This window comes from Nothoprocta perdicaria, unplaced genomic scaffold (genome assembly GCF_003342845.1).
Source record: "Nothoprocta perdicaria isolate Ctin4 unplaced genomic scaffold, notPer1 scaffold_129, whole genome shotgun sequence".
In the NCBI taxonomy this organism is placed as follows: Eukaryota; Metazoa; Chordata; class Aves; order Tinamiformes; family Tinamidae; genus Nothoprocta; species Nothoprocta perdicaria.
The window spans coordinates 1,994,044-2,012,228 of NW_020454416.1; the positions used below are offsets into that span (position 1 = coordinate 1,994,044).

General features: G+C 46.7%; 1 protein-coding gene across 3 annotated transcripts; it reads left to right on the forward strand.

Annotated features, from left to right (window-relative positions):
- The first annotated feature begins 522 nt into the window (after nucleotides 1-522).
- Nucleotides 523-16,590, forward strand: PPP1R14D (protein phosphatase 1 regulatory inhibitor subunit 14D). 3 transcript variants are annotated; one of them, XM_026033436.1, is made up of 5 exons: nucleotides 523-537; nucleotides 9,350-9,737; nucleotides 13,727-13,822; nucleotides 14,062-14,094; nucleotides 15,785-16,590. In XM_026033436.1, exons 2-5 carry the CDS (start codon nucleotides 9,555-9,557, stop codon nucleotides 15,851-15,853), a joined length of 381 nt encoding a protein of 126 aa, XP_025889221.1. In that variant the 5' UTR covers nucleotides 523-537; nucleotides 9,350-9,554; the 3' UTR covers nucleotides 15,854-16,590. The 3 variants fall into 3 exon arrangements, with proteins under 3 accessions (XP_025889221.1, XP_025889219.1, XP_025889220.1); XM_026033434.1 differs by lacking the exon at nucleotides 523-537 and adding an exon at nucleotides 5,320-5,366; XM_026033435.1 differs by lacking the exon at nucleotides 523-537 and adding an exon at nucleotides 7,393-7,412.
- The last annotated feature ends 1,595 nt before the right edge of the window (nucleotides 16,591-18,185 follow it).

The following is an 18,185-nucleotide window of genomic DNA, read 5'->3' on the forward strand; positions in this document are numbered from 1 at the left end:
CAGCCCTCGCCGTCACCGCCTCAGGTCCTTCCCGGCAGCACAGTGGGGCTGCAAAGGAGAGAAAGGCACCTGATTAAAACGACAGCAACAACAAAAAAGCCAAGACCCAGGTGCTTTAAGCAAGGAGGAGAGCTTCGTTCCCATGCCCGCAGGCTGGGATGCGGCCGGTTCCCCCCGTGCTGCTGAGCTGACCCTTCAGCCCCCGTGTGCGTCCCTGCGCAGGGAGCACCATGTTCCTGACCCTGCAGGGCCCATGTGCGTCCCATGTTCCTGACCCTGCGGCCCTGGTGTGCGGCCCCGCGCGGGGAGCACCGCGTTCCTGACCCCGTGTGCGGCCCCGCGCGGGGAGCACCGCGTTCCCGGGCACAGGCGCCTCCGCTCGCCCGGCAGCCCCGCGGCGCCCACCTGCAGGTGTCCGGACCCGCGAGAATCCTTGGGGAGCCTGGCCAGAGACAAAGGAGCGCAGGGGCCAGGAAGTGAAACGCAACTCCCTCCGAGAGGAACAAAATCAAGTCACTCCCCTGCACGGGTGATTAGGTAAGAGGAAGGGGAGGAGAGCAGGGCTGATACCGGCCTCCAGCCCTTTGGCACAGGTTGCTGGTGCTCAGGGAAAGGGGGGGGAATGGTCTTCCCAGGGGATGAGCGGTGTCCTTGCTGCCTCCTGCTGCTGCAAGGAAGGTCCGCGCTGCTTCTTGCCCTCGGGTGCAAAGGGATCAGCTGGCTGGCAGGCGTGAGCACCCCAGCTCTGCCCCTGGCACCCACAAATCCTCTGGTCAGGGGCATTTCAAAGGCCCCTGTGCAAGAGCCCCTTAAATCCAGGCTGTTTCCACAGAGGGGCCGTGCGGGGTTGCTGGCTCGCGTCCCACGCAGGCGCTGCCAAGCGTGTGACACCCGGCGTCCCGGTCCCAGCTAGGCTGGTGACTCAGCGGCCGCGCAGCCGCCACCGCCGCTGCTGGAGCCTGCGGCCCGGCAAGGCGCCCGCGGGCTCACCCTGCGCAGCGCCGCTCTGACGAGAGATTTGGGCAACCAAAACCCCAACGCGCCCAGGGAGACTTGTCTTCCACCCCTCCTTCTCAATCTCACGTAGATTGGTCGCTGTCTGTTTGTAGCATGCCGGTGCTCATAGAAAGGTCTTGTTTGGGCCTGCAGGGAAACAAAAGCTGCCTGTGGTAATGTGGATTTTCTACCTTTCAGCTTGTGTTTGTAGACCCAGGGTCAAATTCCTCTGCTTGGAGAGATAGCAGCGTGATCTGCTCCCTTTGTCCTCACAGCCCTAACGCTCCCTGATCAACTATCCTTGTCCCTCGATGGTACTCCTTGGAAAGCAGGCAGTGTTTGTAATGGGCTTCATTTAAAATAGGGCTATTGCTAATGAAAAATTGCCTGACAAATACGGGATGGTGTTGCATGGCATATCTTCCAAAAGAGGTGGTGGTGAGCAGCTATGCCTTGAACAACACCGTGTTGTGCAGCTTTGGGGACCTTTCCTGTGTCCAGCACTTGTTCTTGGAGCCTCTTGTGTCTGTGTTACCTCCAGTCCAGCTCCTGGCTCTACTAGGTCTGTTCACAGTTCCTAAGCACGCAAAAGACCTGGGTGCGTTTCCACCTTCTACTTGTCATAGGCAAACACTGTGAGAACATAATGTTGCAGGAATAGTTTTCTATACCTCTCATGACTTTCTAGGGTCTAATGCTCTAGGCTCTAATGCTATAGCTATTTGGCTATAATGAGTGCTCTTGTATTCTACCAGGAGAAGGTTTTTTCCTCGTCAAACGTTCAAGGCCTTCAGTTTAGAGCCTGGATAGATGCCGTGCAGCTTGCTGAAATGTGTTGCTGCTCAGGACAGCAGCTGGTCCCTTCATCTTTGCCCAGCAGCACTGGATCTGCAGTGGCAGAACTGCCTCCTAACTGCCCCGTTTGACATTCTTGCCCAAGTGGCAATTCTTTGGCCTCTCTCCACAGCAGTATTGTGTTAGGAAATCCCCATGAAGGGTCCCCTTTGAACCCGAAGGCCATGGCTGCTCTTCGCTCGTACCAGATAATGTTACTGCTGCAAACATACAGCTGGGACGATCCTGGATTGCAATTTCCAGTCCCCTCCCCTTGGCCTTTTTCTAAGCAAACCTGCCAGCTGATGCCTGGCATCAAAATGATCAAATCTAACCTTAAGAGTGGGAGTTTTTAATTTTTTTTTCTCTCATCAAAAGAATGTGCTGGAATTTTTCTGCTAAATGTGTATATATATATATATATAAAAATATATATATACATCTATGGTTAATTAATACTCAGTTGTTCTTATGCAGTGTTTTTGTAATTTCACAAGCTTTCTTCTGTTTGCTTTCTTTGTGTGTATTTGTTTTAGTGAAATCATATCCTAACTCTTTCTTCATTTTGCTAGTGAAGCAAGCCACAATCATTCAATCACTTCCTTCATGGTAGACTTTATTTATTTATTTATTTATTTATTTATTTATTTATTTGAATCATCCTAGCAGTTGTTTCTCTACAGCTATTCTGGTTGCAAATATTATTTATTAAATGTATTATAAAATCAGATACCATACTCCAGAGATTGGATTAACAGTACAAAGTAGTTAATCTTCTCTCACTGTGCTGGGAATATGTTCCTGAATATATTTTAGGAGCATTCCAATATTGTCCATGTTCTTATTGCAGAGTCACTTTTTAAGCGGTATGTGCTTTATGAATCTTGGTCTTTCTTATCAATCTTGGTCTTTATGAATCTTGGTCTACACTCTGAGATTTTCAGTTGATCAATCTCAAGTTAAAATTCTTTTGACAATTTCCTAAGTTTGTCACCTTTCTCCTTATATTCCTAAATTTGTCCCATTCCTTCAGCCTCGCAGGTGGGTCTGGCTTGTTTGATTATCTTTTCAGCGTGAGATTTGAGGTCCATCACTGTATGAGTGATGCACTCCCAACTGTCCCATTAACACTGTCCCATTAACACAGTTCCTAAATATGCCCCATTTCTTCTGTACAGGCTCAGTAATAAAAATATTAATGGAATGAGTCCCAAGATGGAGGACTTGCACTGGGAAGCCTTCTCTGTTGCAACAGCTTTCCTGCCCTCCTCGTGTAGAAACGCCATCTAAGCCCTCATCTTCTGCTAATGTAATCATTTCCCATGACTTCACCTGTGAGTTATGTGTTATTCATGCTAGTGTGAGGGGAAAGTAGGGTGTATGGATCTATAACTTAGGAGCCTTTTCAGAAGGGTCCCAATGTGGTGAGTCATCCTTTATATTTGTCTTTCGTGGGCTGAGAAGAGTCTGCCACCGGTGCTGCAATGATAGTCTTGCAGAGCAGCTTACTCAGGGGGGTTAAACTACACAGTAGTTTAATGTTTGACTAACAGCTCTTAGACGTGAATGACTTTTAAAGCACTCAGGGCACAAGTTAGGGGCCAGCCTGTCTGTGTCACTTACCTGTTGCTATCGAGATACCTGGTTGCTATCGAGACCCCAGCCCTGAGCAGCAGGGTGCCCATCTTCCAAAGGAAGGGACCCAAGTAGGCCAAAAAAATGAGGGAGATTTAGTCTAGATCCCCACTGCCCTGTGGGAAAGCCAAGCTAAATGGCACCGCTGCCTGCAATGACTTCCTGATGGCACCTGGTCACACAGGCTGCCCGGACAGATCCTCCTGGGCTCGCTTTGTCTGGAAGCAGCTCTGTGTGTAGCCAGCACTTGGGAGACAGGTTTGCTTGCTCGCTTGTTTTGCTGTATTTGCCTCAGGTTAAACCTCCTGGTGTGGCTTAGGGGCGAGACCCGGATGCAAGTGACGGCACAAAGATGTGGCAAAGGAAGGAGACGGGGAGGGATCTTGGCTGGCCGTGACTAACCAGCCCCTGGGTGGGATGGGGCGAGGGAAAGGATGACAGGCTGCTGAGTTCTCAGGAGAGCCCTTCCCATTGCTTTAAGGGGGGCTGTGAGGAAGGGAACCTTCCACGAGGACAGGGTTTCTTTGGGGAAGTTCTTATCTACAGTCCTTGAAGCAGCTTTCACTTCAGTGTTGCTGCTTTGGGTAAACCCTGTCAGGGCAGGAGCACTGAGAGAGGATGAAGGAGAAATGGTATTAGGGGTGACTAGCTACACAGAGGAAAAAACATGCATTTTTGTCTTGTCTGCACTGGGCTTTTACACAGAGAGACAGATGGAAATGTTTTCTTTTGGGGAATGAAGAGCTTTCAGTTTGCAGGAACTAGAATAAATAAAGCATTCCCTGTGTTGATCTCTGTCCACAGTTTGAGCTGATCTTTACAGTGACTCTTTGTGGAAGAGCATGGGCTGTGAGGCTCCCTACAGCCTTTCCTTCTCCCTCACTTCCCAGCACAGCTAGTGTTGCCGGGAGCCCTGTGATGTTCCACACTTTGGTGCTAGTTGTCAGTCTCCTATCAAAGGCTTCTCTCTTCCTGGCAACTTCCTTGAGAGGGGCAGCAGAACAGTCCCTACTGATGCAACTCTAATTGCACCCTGATGAGGGGTTGTGTCACTTTAAATGTGTTGGTACTGTATAGACAGCAGGAACTGTATAGAGAGCGTCTGCAGGTCAGAAATGCTGGAACTGGGGTAGAAAGCAAGGAAGCCCCCTGCATCTCCTCAGCCACTGCTGTTTTCTTCAGCCCTACCGTGTAAAGGGTTGCTGAAATCAATGTTTCACGTGAAATGACTGGGTCGGAGCACACTGATTAAGCTTTCAGTGCTGTACATCCCTTTCTGTAGGGGACCATGGAGCAACACAAGAAGGGGAGCAACCAAGCAAGGTGGTCGATTTTCAGAGGTCACCAAACAATAAATTCGTTGTCTAATTTATGCAGTCAGCTTCACACGGGTTTTCAAGGGGAAAGGGGAAGCCTTTGCAGTGGAGACTTTTGCTCCCGTTTGCACTCCTTACCTATTGGGGTATCTGAGGGTAAACCCAGAGGAGCAAAAAGGGGCCTAAAGAAGCAGCCCAGGCTTTACTTGTTCCCTCATGCCACAGCCCTGAGCCCAGTCCCGGCTCATTTACCCCCTGCAGCAGCTGATGAGCCATTAGCACTTGGCTTCACCTGATGGCCAAGGAGGGGAGGGAGGATGGGATGATTTTTTTCAGCTCTTACCTTAACTTGTTGGAACCTGTCGCCTGTTTTAAGGTGGTGGAAGTAAAGCAGTTTGGGGTTGATCAGTCAGTAAGGTGGAAAGTTTCTTTCTCTGTCTGTCTGCATTCTTCATCTGGCTGCTTTTTTTATTGCCATGTGAAAGAAGAGAAGGGGGAGGGTGCAAAAGTGATTGCCTGTTGCCTGAGTGAGAAATGTAAAGCGCCCTTTCCACATGCTGGTCGGAAAGTAGCAGGGCTGCTCAGGTGAGTGATGGGGATTGGGTGAGCTGTTTCCTTAGCTCCCCAGGAGCTGAAGCAGAGAGGAGATGATGTGGTCCTGTGCTCCTGTAGAGACATAGGTGGATGTGGGAGGCCACAGGGATGTTTACTTGGGACTCCTACAAATTTTGTTCTCCATCCCTGGCTGTGGTTTCTGATCTGCAGACCTTATTTCTGTGCTTATTCCTGCTCACAAGATGCAGCACCCTTCTGCTGTGAAATGCCAATGCAGTATTGACACAGCCACATCTGCTGTCCTGCTGCATTTAATTTGTGTTAAGTAGCATCTTTGTAAGCACAAGGAAGAGGTTATTTTCTAAAGCAGGCGGAGGCTGGCTTCCAGCTCTCTGGAAGGAAAACTTTCCTCTGCAGTCTGGGAGTTGTGGGAAAGAGACCGACCTGGATCTCTAGAAAGATGAGCTGGAGCCCTGATGAATTATTGAGCATGTATAAAAGTCATCAGGCTGGAGAGAAAGAGAAGCCACAGCTTAGGTCACAGGTGTGGGATGTAGATTATTAGCTTCAGGAACGGAGGAGCGTAACCAGATCTGTCTCATGAATTTGGCTCTTGTGCTCCCTGGTTTGGTGTCAGAGCTGTTTAACTCTGTGGCACAAATACTCGGCTTGGTGGCCCTGTTTGGGCCAGGGGCCCTGGACAGGTCCCAACTCGCAGAACCCCAAGTGCTGCATTGGATCTTTCCCTTCTGGAAGCAAAAAACCTCCTTCTTGGGGCAGGCCTGGAGGAACAAGGACCCCAGTCACAGATGTGGTAACTGAGGCATCATATTTCAGCCTAGCACAGGTGAATGTCTCGGCCTCTTTAAAACCCCTCTATTCACCTACATAAGTGATGAGTGTATTTGCAGAGGACTTGATTACCAGCAGCTGTGACAGGAAGTTAATCAGCGCTTACATGTGTATAGCCCTGCAGAGAATCGGGTCATCCGGTCATCCAAATACACACCTGCCGGGAGCAATGGCCAGGGATATGTGGAGATTTTGGTCCAGGTTCTGTGACAAAGGCCTTTGTACAGGATAGCATCATAGCTATGATTGCAGTCATGCTTGGGATCTCTTGCTATATCCCTCTCAGCATGTACGTTCAAGGAAAATGGTGGATGTCCCTCTGTCCCGTCTGGCCATGTGAAATCGCTCTAATGCTGAAGGAGGACAGGATGAGGGGCAGCTTTGAGGAGCTGTGTAGTTACTTCTTGCTTGATAGTAGCTGGCACCTACCTGCATGGGGGTTGCTGGCACCCCCGTGGGAGATGCTGCCTCGCTCAAAGGGCCCCTGTCACTTGTTCTGCACAAGACAGCTGCTTTTGGGTCTGCAGGGACTTGTGCCGCACCCTCATGGAGTGACCTTATACACGGTCGTTTTTTCCTCTTCCTCTTGCTTTAATCACTGATAGAACAGTTTATTACTGGAGGAGGAGACCTGCTTCACCTGTAAACTTTTATTTCTATATTGCCACCTGCTCATCACAAAGACTTCCTGACTAAGCATACCTAGTCCAAAGCAGCGTAATAAACATCCTGTGCTGGAGCAGGCTTGTCTGCAAGCACCTTTGATGTGCCCCGTCTCCCGGTGCCGCGCGGGGCCGCTCTGCCGGAGCGGCGCAAAGGTTACGGCGCCGGAGGCTGCGATGACGTTGGGCAGCGTGTGGACAGGGCTGATAAGGCCGCCTGTGCTCCGGCTTCCTCCTCCCGCGTGCTGCCTCCGCAGCGGGCTGGGGCTGCGGGAGGCCGCAGCTCAACAGCGGCCCGAGCCGTCCGAGAGGCGCACGGCGGCCGCGGCGGAGCCTGCGCTTCCCAGACCCCCTTCCCTGCGCTTCCCGCCCTGTGCCTGCTGCATTCTGTGCCCTGCAGATTGGACCAGTGTGGCCAGTGAGCAGGGCAGATCCCATCTTCCATGCAGAGCTCAACTGGCTCTGTGAAGAGCCAGCACAAGCATTGGAGGATAGGGGCAATGTCATCCTCCACCAGCATCCTCGATCACCGCAGGCTGTCCCGCTGGCTCAAGGGCACCAGGTAACTTCTCTCTGAAGTCTGGTCCTCTTTCCTTCGTCTTGGAGACAGCCTGTCTGGAGATCCTTGGAAATACCTCAGAACAAACATGCCAGCGTTTCTGTCAGTGACCCTGAGGAAAATAGAGGATGTTTTCCTCTGTTAAAAATCTTTGACCAGCAAAATAGGGTACTTATGTTTAGGAATGGGAACTTAGGCCCTGGCAAGGTATCTTTGGTCCAGTTTCTTCCATGAATATGCTGGCCAAACACAGGCAGATTTTTAACTCTGAAAAGTGAAAAAGGATTTGTGTTTGCAGAGTATATGCTCCAGACGTCTCACAAAATGGATTTTTCTGTGGAATTTTGGCCTAAATAATGTCTCTCTATATTTATTTAGGAGTGAGACTTAAGGGAGAATATAGCCAAGTAGTGAAAAAAATAGAGGTAAAGTTTAGCAAATGAAATAGCTGACAGCCTTCTTCCAAATGGAAATTTTGGGTTATCTGAAAAGTAGGGCTGAGGGAACAGGCATACTTCAAGGTTTTATCCTTTAATAGTGTGGAAGCATGTTTCAGAATCAGCATTTTGTAAAATTTTCCCCTTGAGGGGCTTTTACATTTTGCTGCAGTTCAGAATGAAAACAAACCCCTGCCCATGTTGTGCCACCTCTCATGCAAGTGACTGCTGGGGCCGGGAACCACCATCCATCCCTCTGGGCACAGAAGGCAGTTCTGGCAGGGGGAGAGACACAGCCTCTGGTGCAGGGCAGCTCTCCTGCAGGCTCCCCTGTCAGTGGCAGAAGGGTTGGTTCCTTTTCCTTTAGTTCATCTAACTCTTCATCTCAAAATGTGCAGTGCTCCTAGCTGCGAAGAGCAGCCAAAATCCCCTTTCCTTCTCCTTTCATTTTTTTCCCCCTCCCCTCTCCTTTCCTCACATAAACCACAAGCCAGGAATGGTTGGCTCTGCTCTCGGACAGGGCAGCTTCCCAGGCTGGTCACAGAAGGGCTCTGGGATGACTGAAAGGACGTAAGGCAGCGCTGGAGGGAAAGCAGGGCTCCCGTGGCGCTGGCACCCGGTGAGCGCAGCCAGCCTCTTCTGCTCACCTATCCCTTTAAAGCTGGCAATAATGTTGGAGGGTGACAGGGCGAATCATGTGGCAAACCTTTAACCCGCCTTCCAGTAAATAGTAAGCCAAGCAGTGATAATATATTACAGTAGGAGGTCACGATGGTTCAATAGGCAAACCTGTTACTACGGGTGCCGTGCCAAGGGAGGGAGTTAGGGCTGTATCCCTAGACAGGCTTTTCCCTGTGCTGTGTCGTCACCTCCAAATACAGCGCTTTTCTATAAAAGGGCAGATATTTTGCTTTACCTGAGATGTCTCTTCCTCAAATGATCTCAAATTCAGACCACTAAATGCTCTAGGATATCTACAGAGACCTTTTGGAAAGGCTGGAATATATTCAGTTTGTAGAACAATGTAAAATGGGATTGTTTAGGTAGTTTGGCTTGCAACCTCCCTAACCAAGCCTTTCCATGCTTGGAAAACAGTGGTTGTGGTCACCTCAACGCAGGCTATGGCTCCTCATCCACGCCGAGCCCATTGCTGTAGCTGCAACCCACCAGATGCAGCACTTCAGCAGGAGCTAAGCCCTCTGCCTGCAGGCTAAGTAGATTTCAGAGGCTAGAGGAGCTTGAAGGCAGCAGGATTCAATATATTATGCATGGATCAATCCCCTGGAACTGCATGCACACCTAAGTTATGTCTGTAGGGAAACAGACATTTAAAACCACCTCCTTCTCCACCTCCTGCTACTTCTTGTGTTAAATATTAACAAACTTTGTTCATCAGTTCCCTGGTTCACTTGGCTTCTTTTAACAACAGATGTTATTACAACTTTCCTCCCTCCCTCCCCTCTTCCCTTGCTTTTGTCAACACTGCCAATTGTGAAACCCAAGAGCCTGTTGCTGTAACTCTGCCCGCGGAGCCTGGCTGCTGCCCCAGCTCCGTGGTCTCGCCCACCTCTCTCCCGGGGCTCACCAATGCTGCCCGCGTTTGGCATCTGCGAGCAGCTCGCTGCAGACAGAGACTGAGCAAAGGGGACGCAGAAGAGGAGCCAGGGGAGTTTCTGCTGTCTGAGAGGAGGTGGAAGAAGCAGGGAGCATGGCCAGCGACTCCAGCACGCTCCCCCGGGTGACTTTCCAGACACCAGAGAAACCTGAAGAGGAATCATCCCACAGGAAACTGGGCAAGCTGACCATCAAGTACAACCGCAAAGACCTTCAGCGCTGGCTAGAGCTGGAGGAATGGATCAATGCGCAGCTGCAGGAGCTCTACCAGTACCAGGTGAGGAGCTGGGGCAAACGGCCTCTCGCGCAGTAGGGGAAAGGGACCACAGACCACGTATGCTGTGACAGCAGCTGTTTGCTTTTTGGGGCTTACTGGGAGTAGATTCTCAGCTTTTGTTAGGTAACGTGCTGCTGCTTGCTACGGCACTGTCCGAACAGTGTGGCCGTGGTGCAGCCGTGGAAGCCTGCACTGATATAACCCGTCTGGCTGTAAACTGCTGGGCCTTGAACCTGCCGGGAGGGCAGCTACTGCTCAGCACAGGGAGCTGGACTTGGAGAGATGCAGCAGCTTGGGAGGCTGCTCGGCACGGAGCTCCGTTCGGGCAGTGGCTCCTGGGCCAGCAGTGCCTGAGCTAGCCAGGTTGAAGCTGCTCAGTGTCTCCTCGTTCCTCTGGTCACAACAGTGCAGCTATAGCTGCTGCTTGGAGGAGGACACCCAGGGCAATGCCCTCTCTGTCACGGCAGGCTCTGGGCACATTCCTGGCGGCAGGGAAAGCATGAACAAGTATGTGCTCAGATGGTGTGTATGGATAAGTTGTCGTCATTACAAACCCCCAGATCTGTATTCCTTGTCCAGGTTTGCCTTAGCACTACGAGCAGGCCGTCCTTCCAAATGCTTCCTGCCTACCTGCAAGTTGTCAAATGAGAGATCCAGGAATGCCCAGGTCCAGCGCCTGAATGAGTTTTTCCTCAAGTTATTGTAGGATACATGATTTTTTTTTCTTCAAATTAACACGAGATTTAAAATAATTTCCATTCTGATAGTATGGATTCTATGCATATTCTGTGCTTGGGTGGATAGTTTGTGTACTGGGAGCTTGCAGAAGGATTGGTGCTGTCCCACCCTTGAGATGATGATTCCTTTGCAGTGTGGTACAGAAGAGGTGACAGGATGTTCCTATGTTGTGCATTAGGGTCTTGAGCCCAGCTTAGCTCATTGTAATTCCATTATCTGTAGGGAAATGGCTGATACAGCCAGAGAACATAGCTGCTCATGTGAATTGCACCCATTAGACCACATATGTCTTCAGTAGAAGACAGGTGGGTTTAACAAGTTGGGTAAGATGGTTTATACACATCCTGGATGGATGGACTAAATGAATGGCAAGGCATTTCTGTCATGTTTTCCATATTCCCACTCCAGCACAGATTAAGGACAGTTCTGAAGTATGAGGAGAAGTTTCAAATTGCAATTAACAGTGAAAGCAGATGTTTTAGAACCACCTAGGAAAGGCAGTTTGAGGCTCTATGTCATACTAGTTAAATGAAGCTTTTGTCTGTTCGGAGACAATTTCAGCTAAATATTAGGAGCTTTCTCTCAGGTTGTTTTACTTTTTATTAGTATCATTGTTTTCTGTGTGATTATTTTGTATTTGATATTTATGGAAATCTACTGCATTCTTTCACCACGTCGTGAGAGAAAAATAATTACTATTTGTGCTGTATTTAAAGAAGATGTAGGAGAAAATAAATATGGACAAAGAACCTATGTAGGACATTTCTTTTTCCATCTAGGACATTAAATATTGCACACAGGAGCAGGTGTCATCTCCAGATGAGAGTCAGAAAGGCAAAACTCAATGGCTAGCACTTGCAGCTCGGGAAGTGCTAGACTGATGGGTCCTGGTGACTGCAGACTGTTCAGATGAGCAAATGCACCTTTCCTTGCCAGTTGGTTTCTTTAATCTGAGGATAATTAAAGTTGATTTATTTCATCATGTCATTCAAAATGATGCTAAATCCCTCTCTATGTGCTTTTACTTTCTTTAGGTTCTCTTCATTGAACGCTACTGTAGAGTTAAGGACAAGCAGCTCCGTGCTACTATGAGGGAACCTATAGATTGTATCCATCCATGTTCCCAAAATAAAAATTACACCACTGAGTTGGCAGACACACCAAAATGCCACTGTGCCCCCCAGAAAAGAGAAATGCTGCTCTAAACATTGTTTCCTGCCAGGCAGTGTCTGAAGGAGGTGGGAGAGGATCCCATTTCCAGCTTTTATATTTCAGTTTGTGAAATTGTCAAAATGAGAGAACTGACGGAGTCCTATTGAACAAAATTTCAGAGGTTTAAGGGCTAAGAGGGGAAGCTCATGGCTTGAAGAACTAAGTAAAGGTGACAAGGTAGCTCTGGGGCAAGGAGAATGACTGATGCTGTGAGCAACAGGGCTTCTAAACCTGTAAGGAATTTTTGCAGTTTTAAGCACCAGTTTAGAAAAGTGTTTTGAGAAGGATGACAAGCCATTTCTGGTACCACAGGTAACAAATAAGATGCAACTCCCTGTGTGTTATTCTCATGTTTCTAGATCTACGCATATATTTTTGTAAAGGTGTCAGAAAACAAGTTAGGTCACCTTATCACTTCCGCTTTGCTGAGAATCGGGTAATTGGGAATGGTTCATTCTCGTAAGAGTAGCTGTCCAAAGGGCATATATTTTCCGTATTACAAAATCCCAGCAGGAACAAGTAAATGAGAAATGCCCTTACAGGAACAGTTTGCCTGCGGATTGCTTTTGCTGGCACTGCTCCAGTACAACAGCTTTTCCAGCTTTCTGGAGTATTTCTGGGGCTAAATCCAAAGGTTTGCCAGCAGGAACTACATAATGGGATGCTGTGTAGAGTCAAAGACTTTTAAGAAAGTGCAGCAGAAGATTACATAGGTTCCTTTAAAGTCAATGACCTGCAGACACCCAGGTGCCTAGCAGGTCTTTCTGCTCTGTGCACTGTGGCAACACTACTAGCCCTACTGCTCTGGACTGCCTTAGATGTATTAACTGCTATGCAGCTGCCCCGTCAGCTTCTTCCATTGCTCCACCTGCTCTTGGACATGTAGTGTCTTCTGGAAATCAATGTGGGAAGATTCAGAGAAAATGAGTTTCCTAGCACTGAAGAGAACAATGCCAGTTCAAACTTCATATCCTGATATAGATTATCTGAATGCCATACTCTTCTCTGTCATGAGGCTTTTCACAGCAAAACTGGGACTCGAGAACCAGTTTGGGCCTTCAAGACAATTCCTTTCACTTGCAAGCTTCATCACAGTCCATGCTTAAACCAGAAAGCCATTGGGAGTTCCTACCCCACCTCGCCTTCTGGCCCATTTAGCTTCTTAACTAGAAACAAAGACTCAGGCAGTATCTGTTGTCTAAACAGACAAATAAAAACAGACTTCTAAGGGAAAATGTTGTATGGGTCAGTGTTACAATATGTTTAATATTGTTTTATTACTAATTATCAAGTGAGGTGCAAAACAAAGCTGATCTCTTACTGGTTTTCTACTTTCTGGCTTTTTATCATCACACTTCTCAGGCAAAAATGTTTCCTTTTTTCCCTCATTATTGCCTATAGTGTTATATGTTTCACATATGCCTCTATGAATACTATGCAGCAATTGAGTATTATACTGCTTAGTCAGTATTTTCTATTCCGCTGATTAATGTTACATAGAATCATAATGGTTGGAAAAGACCTTTTAAGATATCACTATTACCATGCTGTTGTTAAAGATTTGTTTTGCAAATACACTGAAAAACACTGTTCCTACCTTAAATTCTTGTAGGGATTTGTGAAAATAAAACATGTCTAGTACCCAGTTAACATGTTTCAGGATAATACTCACATGCACTACAATATTATTTTTCAGTCAACAAAACTTGAGGCTTCCATTGAAGATGATTGTCATATCTCTCTTATGTCTGTTAGAGAATGCTGAGGAAATATTTTTAGGCCTTTCAAAAGCATAATTCTCTATTACTGCAAAAAAGTCTTAATGCAAATAGTATGTGGATATATTTATAACCAAAAATCTATGCCCTATTTGTAAGCACCATCTGATATTGGAATGCTTTGTATATTGACCTCAATTTTGCAGCATAGTTTTATTGTAACTAGATATTGTTTTCCAGATATTTAGTTTTCAAAGATCATCCTCTATAGAGTTCTGACAAGCCTGGATGTTGATTAATGGTGTATTTCTGTCTTTCTAGCTAACAGAAGAAACAGAAGCAGCAGCTCCCGAACCGGAAATTGATCTTGAAGATCTCCTGGAGGTTCCTAATGAAGAACAGAAATTAAAACTGCAGGTCAGATAAAGGGATTTGATAACTCTAAGTTAGGTATTTATTTCCTCTGTGATATGGAAAAGAAGCAGTGGTGTGTCAGCTGCATACTACTTAGGAATATCCTAAAATATCCCAGCTTCCTTTAGCCTGTGATGTGTATTAACATCATATACCTCTTTTTTTCTTTTGCAGTTAGAGGGGGTGGGGAAAGCAGCTCAAGTTATAAAATACTAAAGTGATTCTTCCTTCTTGGCTCATAGGAAATCCTTCAAGAGTGCTCCAGCCCAACAGAGGTGAGTGAAACCCTGTGAGCATACAGGGCCATTACGTTGTGCTGTGAGGGCGTGTTTGTCGCTGCCTGGCTGAGCAGCCAGAATAGCGCTGTGCATAACATGACACCTCATCTTTAATTCCCAATGGGAGGTGTTTGCATTTTATTCCACTATCTTATAAAAAGGAATGTAAATCTACAGGAGTGAGCTGAAGGCAGAGTGGTGGAGCAGATAAAGGATTCTTTGCCTTTCCTTTGCTGCCCTGAGGGGTTATTTGGTTCTCCGTGTAGAAGAGGCCCCTTTCCATGAACTTTACAAAGCCCATTTCTGAGGACTAAGGAATTTCTTAGGGATGAAGGAAATGTCACAAGCTGTCCTTCTGTCCAAGGAAGCAGAGCCCAGTATTCTTCAGTGCAGCATACACAACACACAGCAAGTGTCCTCACTGCACTGCATCTCCGTGCAGAAAGGGGACAACCATTGCTACTCTAGCCAAATGCATTGCATACAAACTCTAAACTTTAACGTTATTTGTGACTCTTGTGCCTTGTCCAGCCCTTCCATGTGGCTGCACAGTGATAAGCCTACAGAAAGAGATGGATGTATGATTTTCAGAGAAGTCCAGCTTGGCCCTATCTCTCCTCACAGACTGTCTCGAGCATGGTTTCAATAAAGCTGGCAATAGGGAGATGGCTTCAGAATTTTTAATCTCCAGATCTCAGGCAAGAATCCCCAATTCCCAGGCAGATAACTGGAAAGAGTAACTATTCAGGAAGCATGAAAGTGTCTTGCTGACTACAAACTACTCTTGCTGCCCCCTTAGCCAAAGTGTGCACCTGCAACCTGCAGCCACTGGTGTGGAGAAGCTGGGCTTCCATACACCACCAGGTATTGCAAGCTGCAATACTTCAGTGACCTTACCTAATTACAGGGCCACGTAGCGATCATTTTGGATGAAGAAAGATTGCACACTCCTTTATGGTGATGTTGCTTGTCAGGGAGAAGGTAAAGGTAAGTTTGCACTAGTCACATCAATTTCTGCTTGGAATAACCAGCCGCTCCAGTTCTGTTCATAGTCCTTGGCTGTGTCAGCAAGGTAGTTAGGATTTATCTTCAGTAACCTCCCCTCTACCTGGTCTGCCAATCCTGTCCCTGCTCCAGGTTATCATTAGTCCTCTGTGTTTTCTGCTCCACCCCATCTCTGCCAGCCACCTCCTTGCAGAAATAGCCCAGCTCCAGGATGGTTTGCAATCCACACCATGGTGTTTAGACTTGACAGGTTGAACAAGGAAGCAAAAAAGGAAAAAGGGACAGGTTGCTTTGCCCTTCATGAGGAGGGCATCACATGTGGGTGGGAAGTATGTTGGCAACAGGAAGTGGTAGAAGAGAGGGCAATTGCATCCTGAGGTCACCTCATGGTGGAACAAGCAAGCATCAGGCATGGAGAGTGGCAGACTGGCAGATAAGAGCAATGCAAAACAGAGCTGCCCCGAGGGAGGCTGGGGAAAGGAAGAAAGGCTTTTTGACCCTTCGCAAGGGGTCATCAAGTTCTCCATGCCTAAGTGAAAGATAGGTTTGCTGAATGTATGTCAAAATCTTGGACTTTTTTCACAGTGAAGGGAAATGTGGGAATAATGCAGAAGATAGAGCACTCTTTGGACTTGCAACAACCAGAACTGGCATGACATCCTTCTTCTCATTCTCACTGTAGGACTTCATTACAGAATTGCTCAGTCGATTGAAAGGTCTCCGGAGGGTCACCAATCCTCAGAAGAAATGACCCTGTCCAGACGGGAGATCCAACACCAATCAGCCGAAAACATGAATCTTCCCAGCAAAAACAGAGCATGAGGAAGATCACTTCCTCATTTTAGGACCTACTGCTATTGAGAAGCATCAAGTTTATGAATTATGTACCAGTGTTTTTGAGTCTTGACTCCTTCCCAATCTACGTGGCAAGGGGCAGAATTACCTGTTTTCTTGATTCCTAAAAGGCACGTCAACCTGGGGAATGGGACAAGATATCCCTTTTTTGTTTTTTTTCCCCTCCCCTCCTCTTCCTCCTAGGAATTCCCATTCTGCCTGAGAAGCACTGAATACATGTCTCCAAAGCTCATTGAGACTTTTTTTTTTCCCATTCACTGCAATGAAAATAAGGCATTGGTTATTGCTCCTTTGGCAACATGGAAAACAAGTTCTTGTTAAGCTGCACTCTGTTTTAGTCTACGCTGGGATCCAGCTGTGACTTCTGGCCTGTTACTGCTGTATCCAACTCTACAGCACTGCACATCCTTTCTACTTTGTTTTTATTAAGCCTTTGTTATTCATAAAGGTTGGACAGAAAAATATACGGTAGGATGGGAAAAAAGCTGTTGAGTTTATCTGGTCCATACTTAAAGGGGAGATGACAAAATAGCTGCTAAGGTAATGAAAGATTGATTTTCCTCTTTGTGTGGAATTCAGGATCTCTTGATGACTTAGAAGATGCTTCTAAAGGAAGAAGTTCTGGAAATGCTTTTTTCTTCATTTAAATAGACTTTGAAAAAAAAACTTATTTTGTATATTAAAGCAGATAATCAGTCACAAAATCCTGACTTTTTCTTTCTTCTTAGTCACTAAAGAAAAACTGAAGTCAAAACATACCTGTTCCCAACTTCCATGCAGGGTGCCTCTCAGGGCAAGTCATTGGTGGACAGAGAGGTCTCACCTATGAGAAATGAGGCAGGAAACTGTGTCTTGCTGTACAGACTGTTCTGGCTCTGACTGGAAAAGTACAGAGGGAAACCACATCCAGCCTGTCAGCAAGTCAGCAACATGACACCTGTGGTAAGGAAATTAGGCAGCAAATGGAGGATGATTGCTTAGGTAGGGCATACTCCACATCTGTCCAGCTCCTGTATGTTCATGTCTGCCACTTAAACAGAAAAGATAACCAGAGGGGCTCTGACATACCAAAATGTTCCAGACTGGACTTAAGAGTACATGTTGCATCAGACTGTAAGGGACTGAAGGGGTCAACTCTACAAGAAAGATATGTAGGTTAGTTAAAGATAAATGAAGACCCTTGGACTAGACCAGTAATAATCTTAAATACATTGGTTTCCTCACCTTTATCAGTAACAGGATTATGACAAGTACCTTTGCCTCCTATATTCCAGCAGCAGTGCCAGTGAAAAAGATGGGGGCTAAGTGCATCTCTCACCTAGGACAAGTTAGTACACTGTAATAACAGCTCTGATGAAGGCAATATATAAGAATCAAAGCAACTGCTTCTTGCTTAGTACTTAAAAGCAGGAAGTCAAATTTGTTTTTACTTTTGACTTCTTTCAAACTGGACTGCAAGTATAGACTGAGTAGAATTTTACCTTCCAATAAATTTATTTTGCAGTTTCTCAGCACCATCCCTAATGCAAGGCTACAATACAGTGCTTGGTATGCAGCTACTGGTAAAGAATGTTTGTTTAAAGAAACTTTGACCCCTTCAGTATATCAAGGGAACTCAGAACTTGTCAAGGTTGGTGAATTTCTCTAATTGACTGTCTATTGAAGTGCGTATAAAATAGTCTTAAACACATCCTTTTCCCTTAGTTATGAATAACACAAATTCCCTTTTAAAATATTCAGGTTCGCCACCTCTGAACCCATGATCACATTACAACAACTGAAACGACCGCAGCAAATGCAAGCTAATACAGAGGCTCCTCTTTGAACTCTGATTACAATCTCATGTGTAGTTAACATTATTTTACTGTCTTTTGGGGAAAGGTCTACATTTGAAAGTTCAGATGCAAAACATGTTGAGGGTAAGAAAATCTTCCTGTGCCCTCACGGCCTGCTATAAAGACAGAGGCAAAGGCACAGGTCTGATTCTCCCTCTTACAGGTACCAGCTCCTCTGCAGTTCTTGAACAGCTGTGGCTGGAATCCTACAAGCCTGTGAGGAGTTGATAGTTTACCTGTACCTCGACTGTTCACCAGCTCCCTTGCAAAGCTGAGGACAGGGAGTAAGCAACACAGCTAAAAATTCACTGCTCAGTTAAAGTTTACACAGCATTCCTATTTCACAATGAGAAATCCAGCTGAGTTTGCTTTCAGCAGTCAGTTGATCTAAAT

Coding starts and splice junctions, on each gene's coding strand:
- PPP1R14D (XM_026033436.1), top strand. CDS start 9,555: ATGGCCAGCGACTCCAGCACGCTCCCCCGGGTGACTTTCCAGACACCA. Junction 9,738..13,726: donor AGGAGCTCTACCAGTACCAG/GTGAGGAGCTGG, acceptor CTGTCTTTCTAG/CTAACAGAAGAAACAGAAGC. Junction 14,095..15,784: donor AGTGCTCCAGCCCAACAGAG/GTGAGTGAAACC, acceptor TTCTCACTGTAG/GACTTCATTACAGAATTGCT.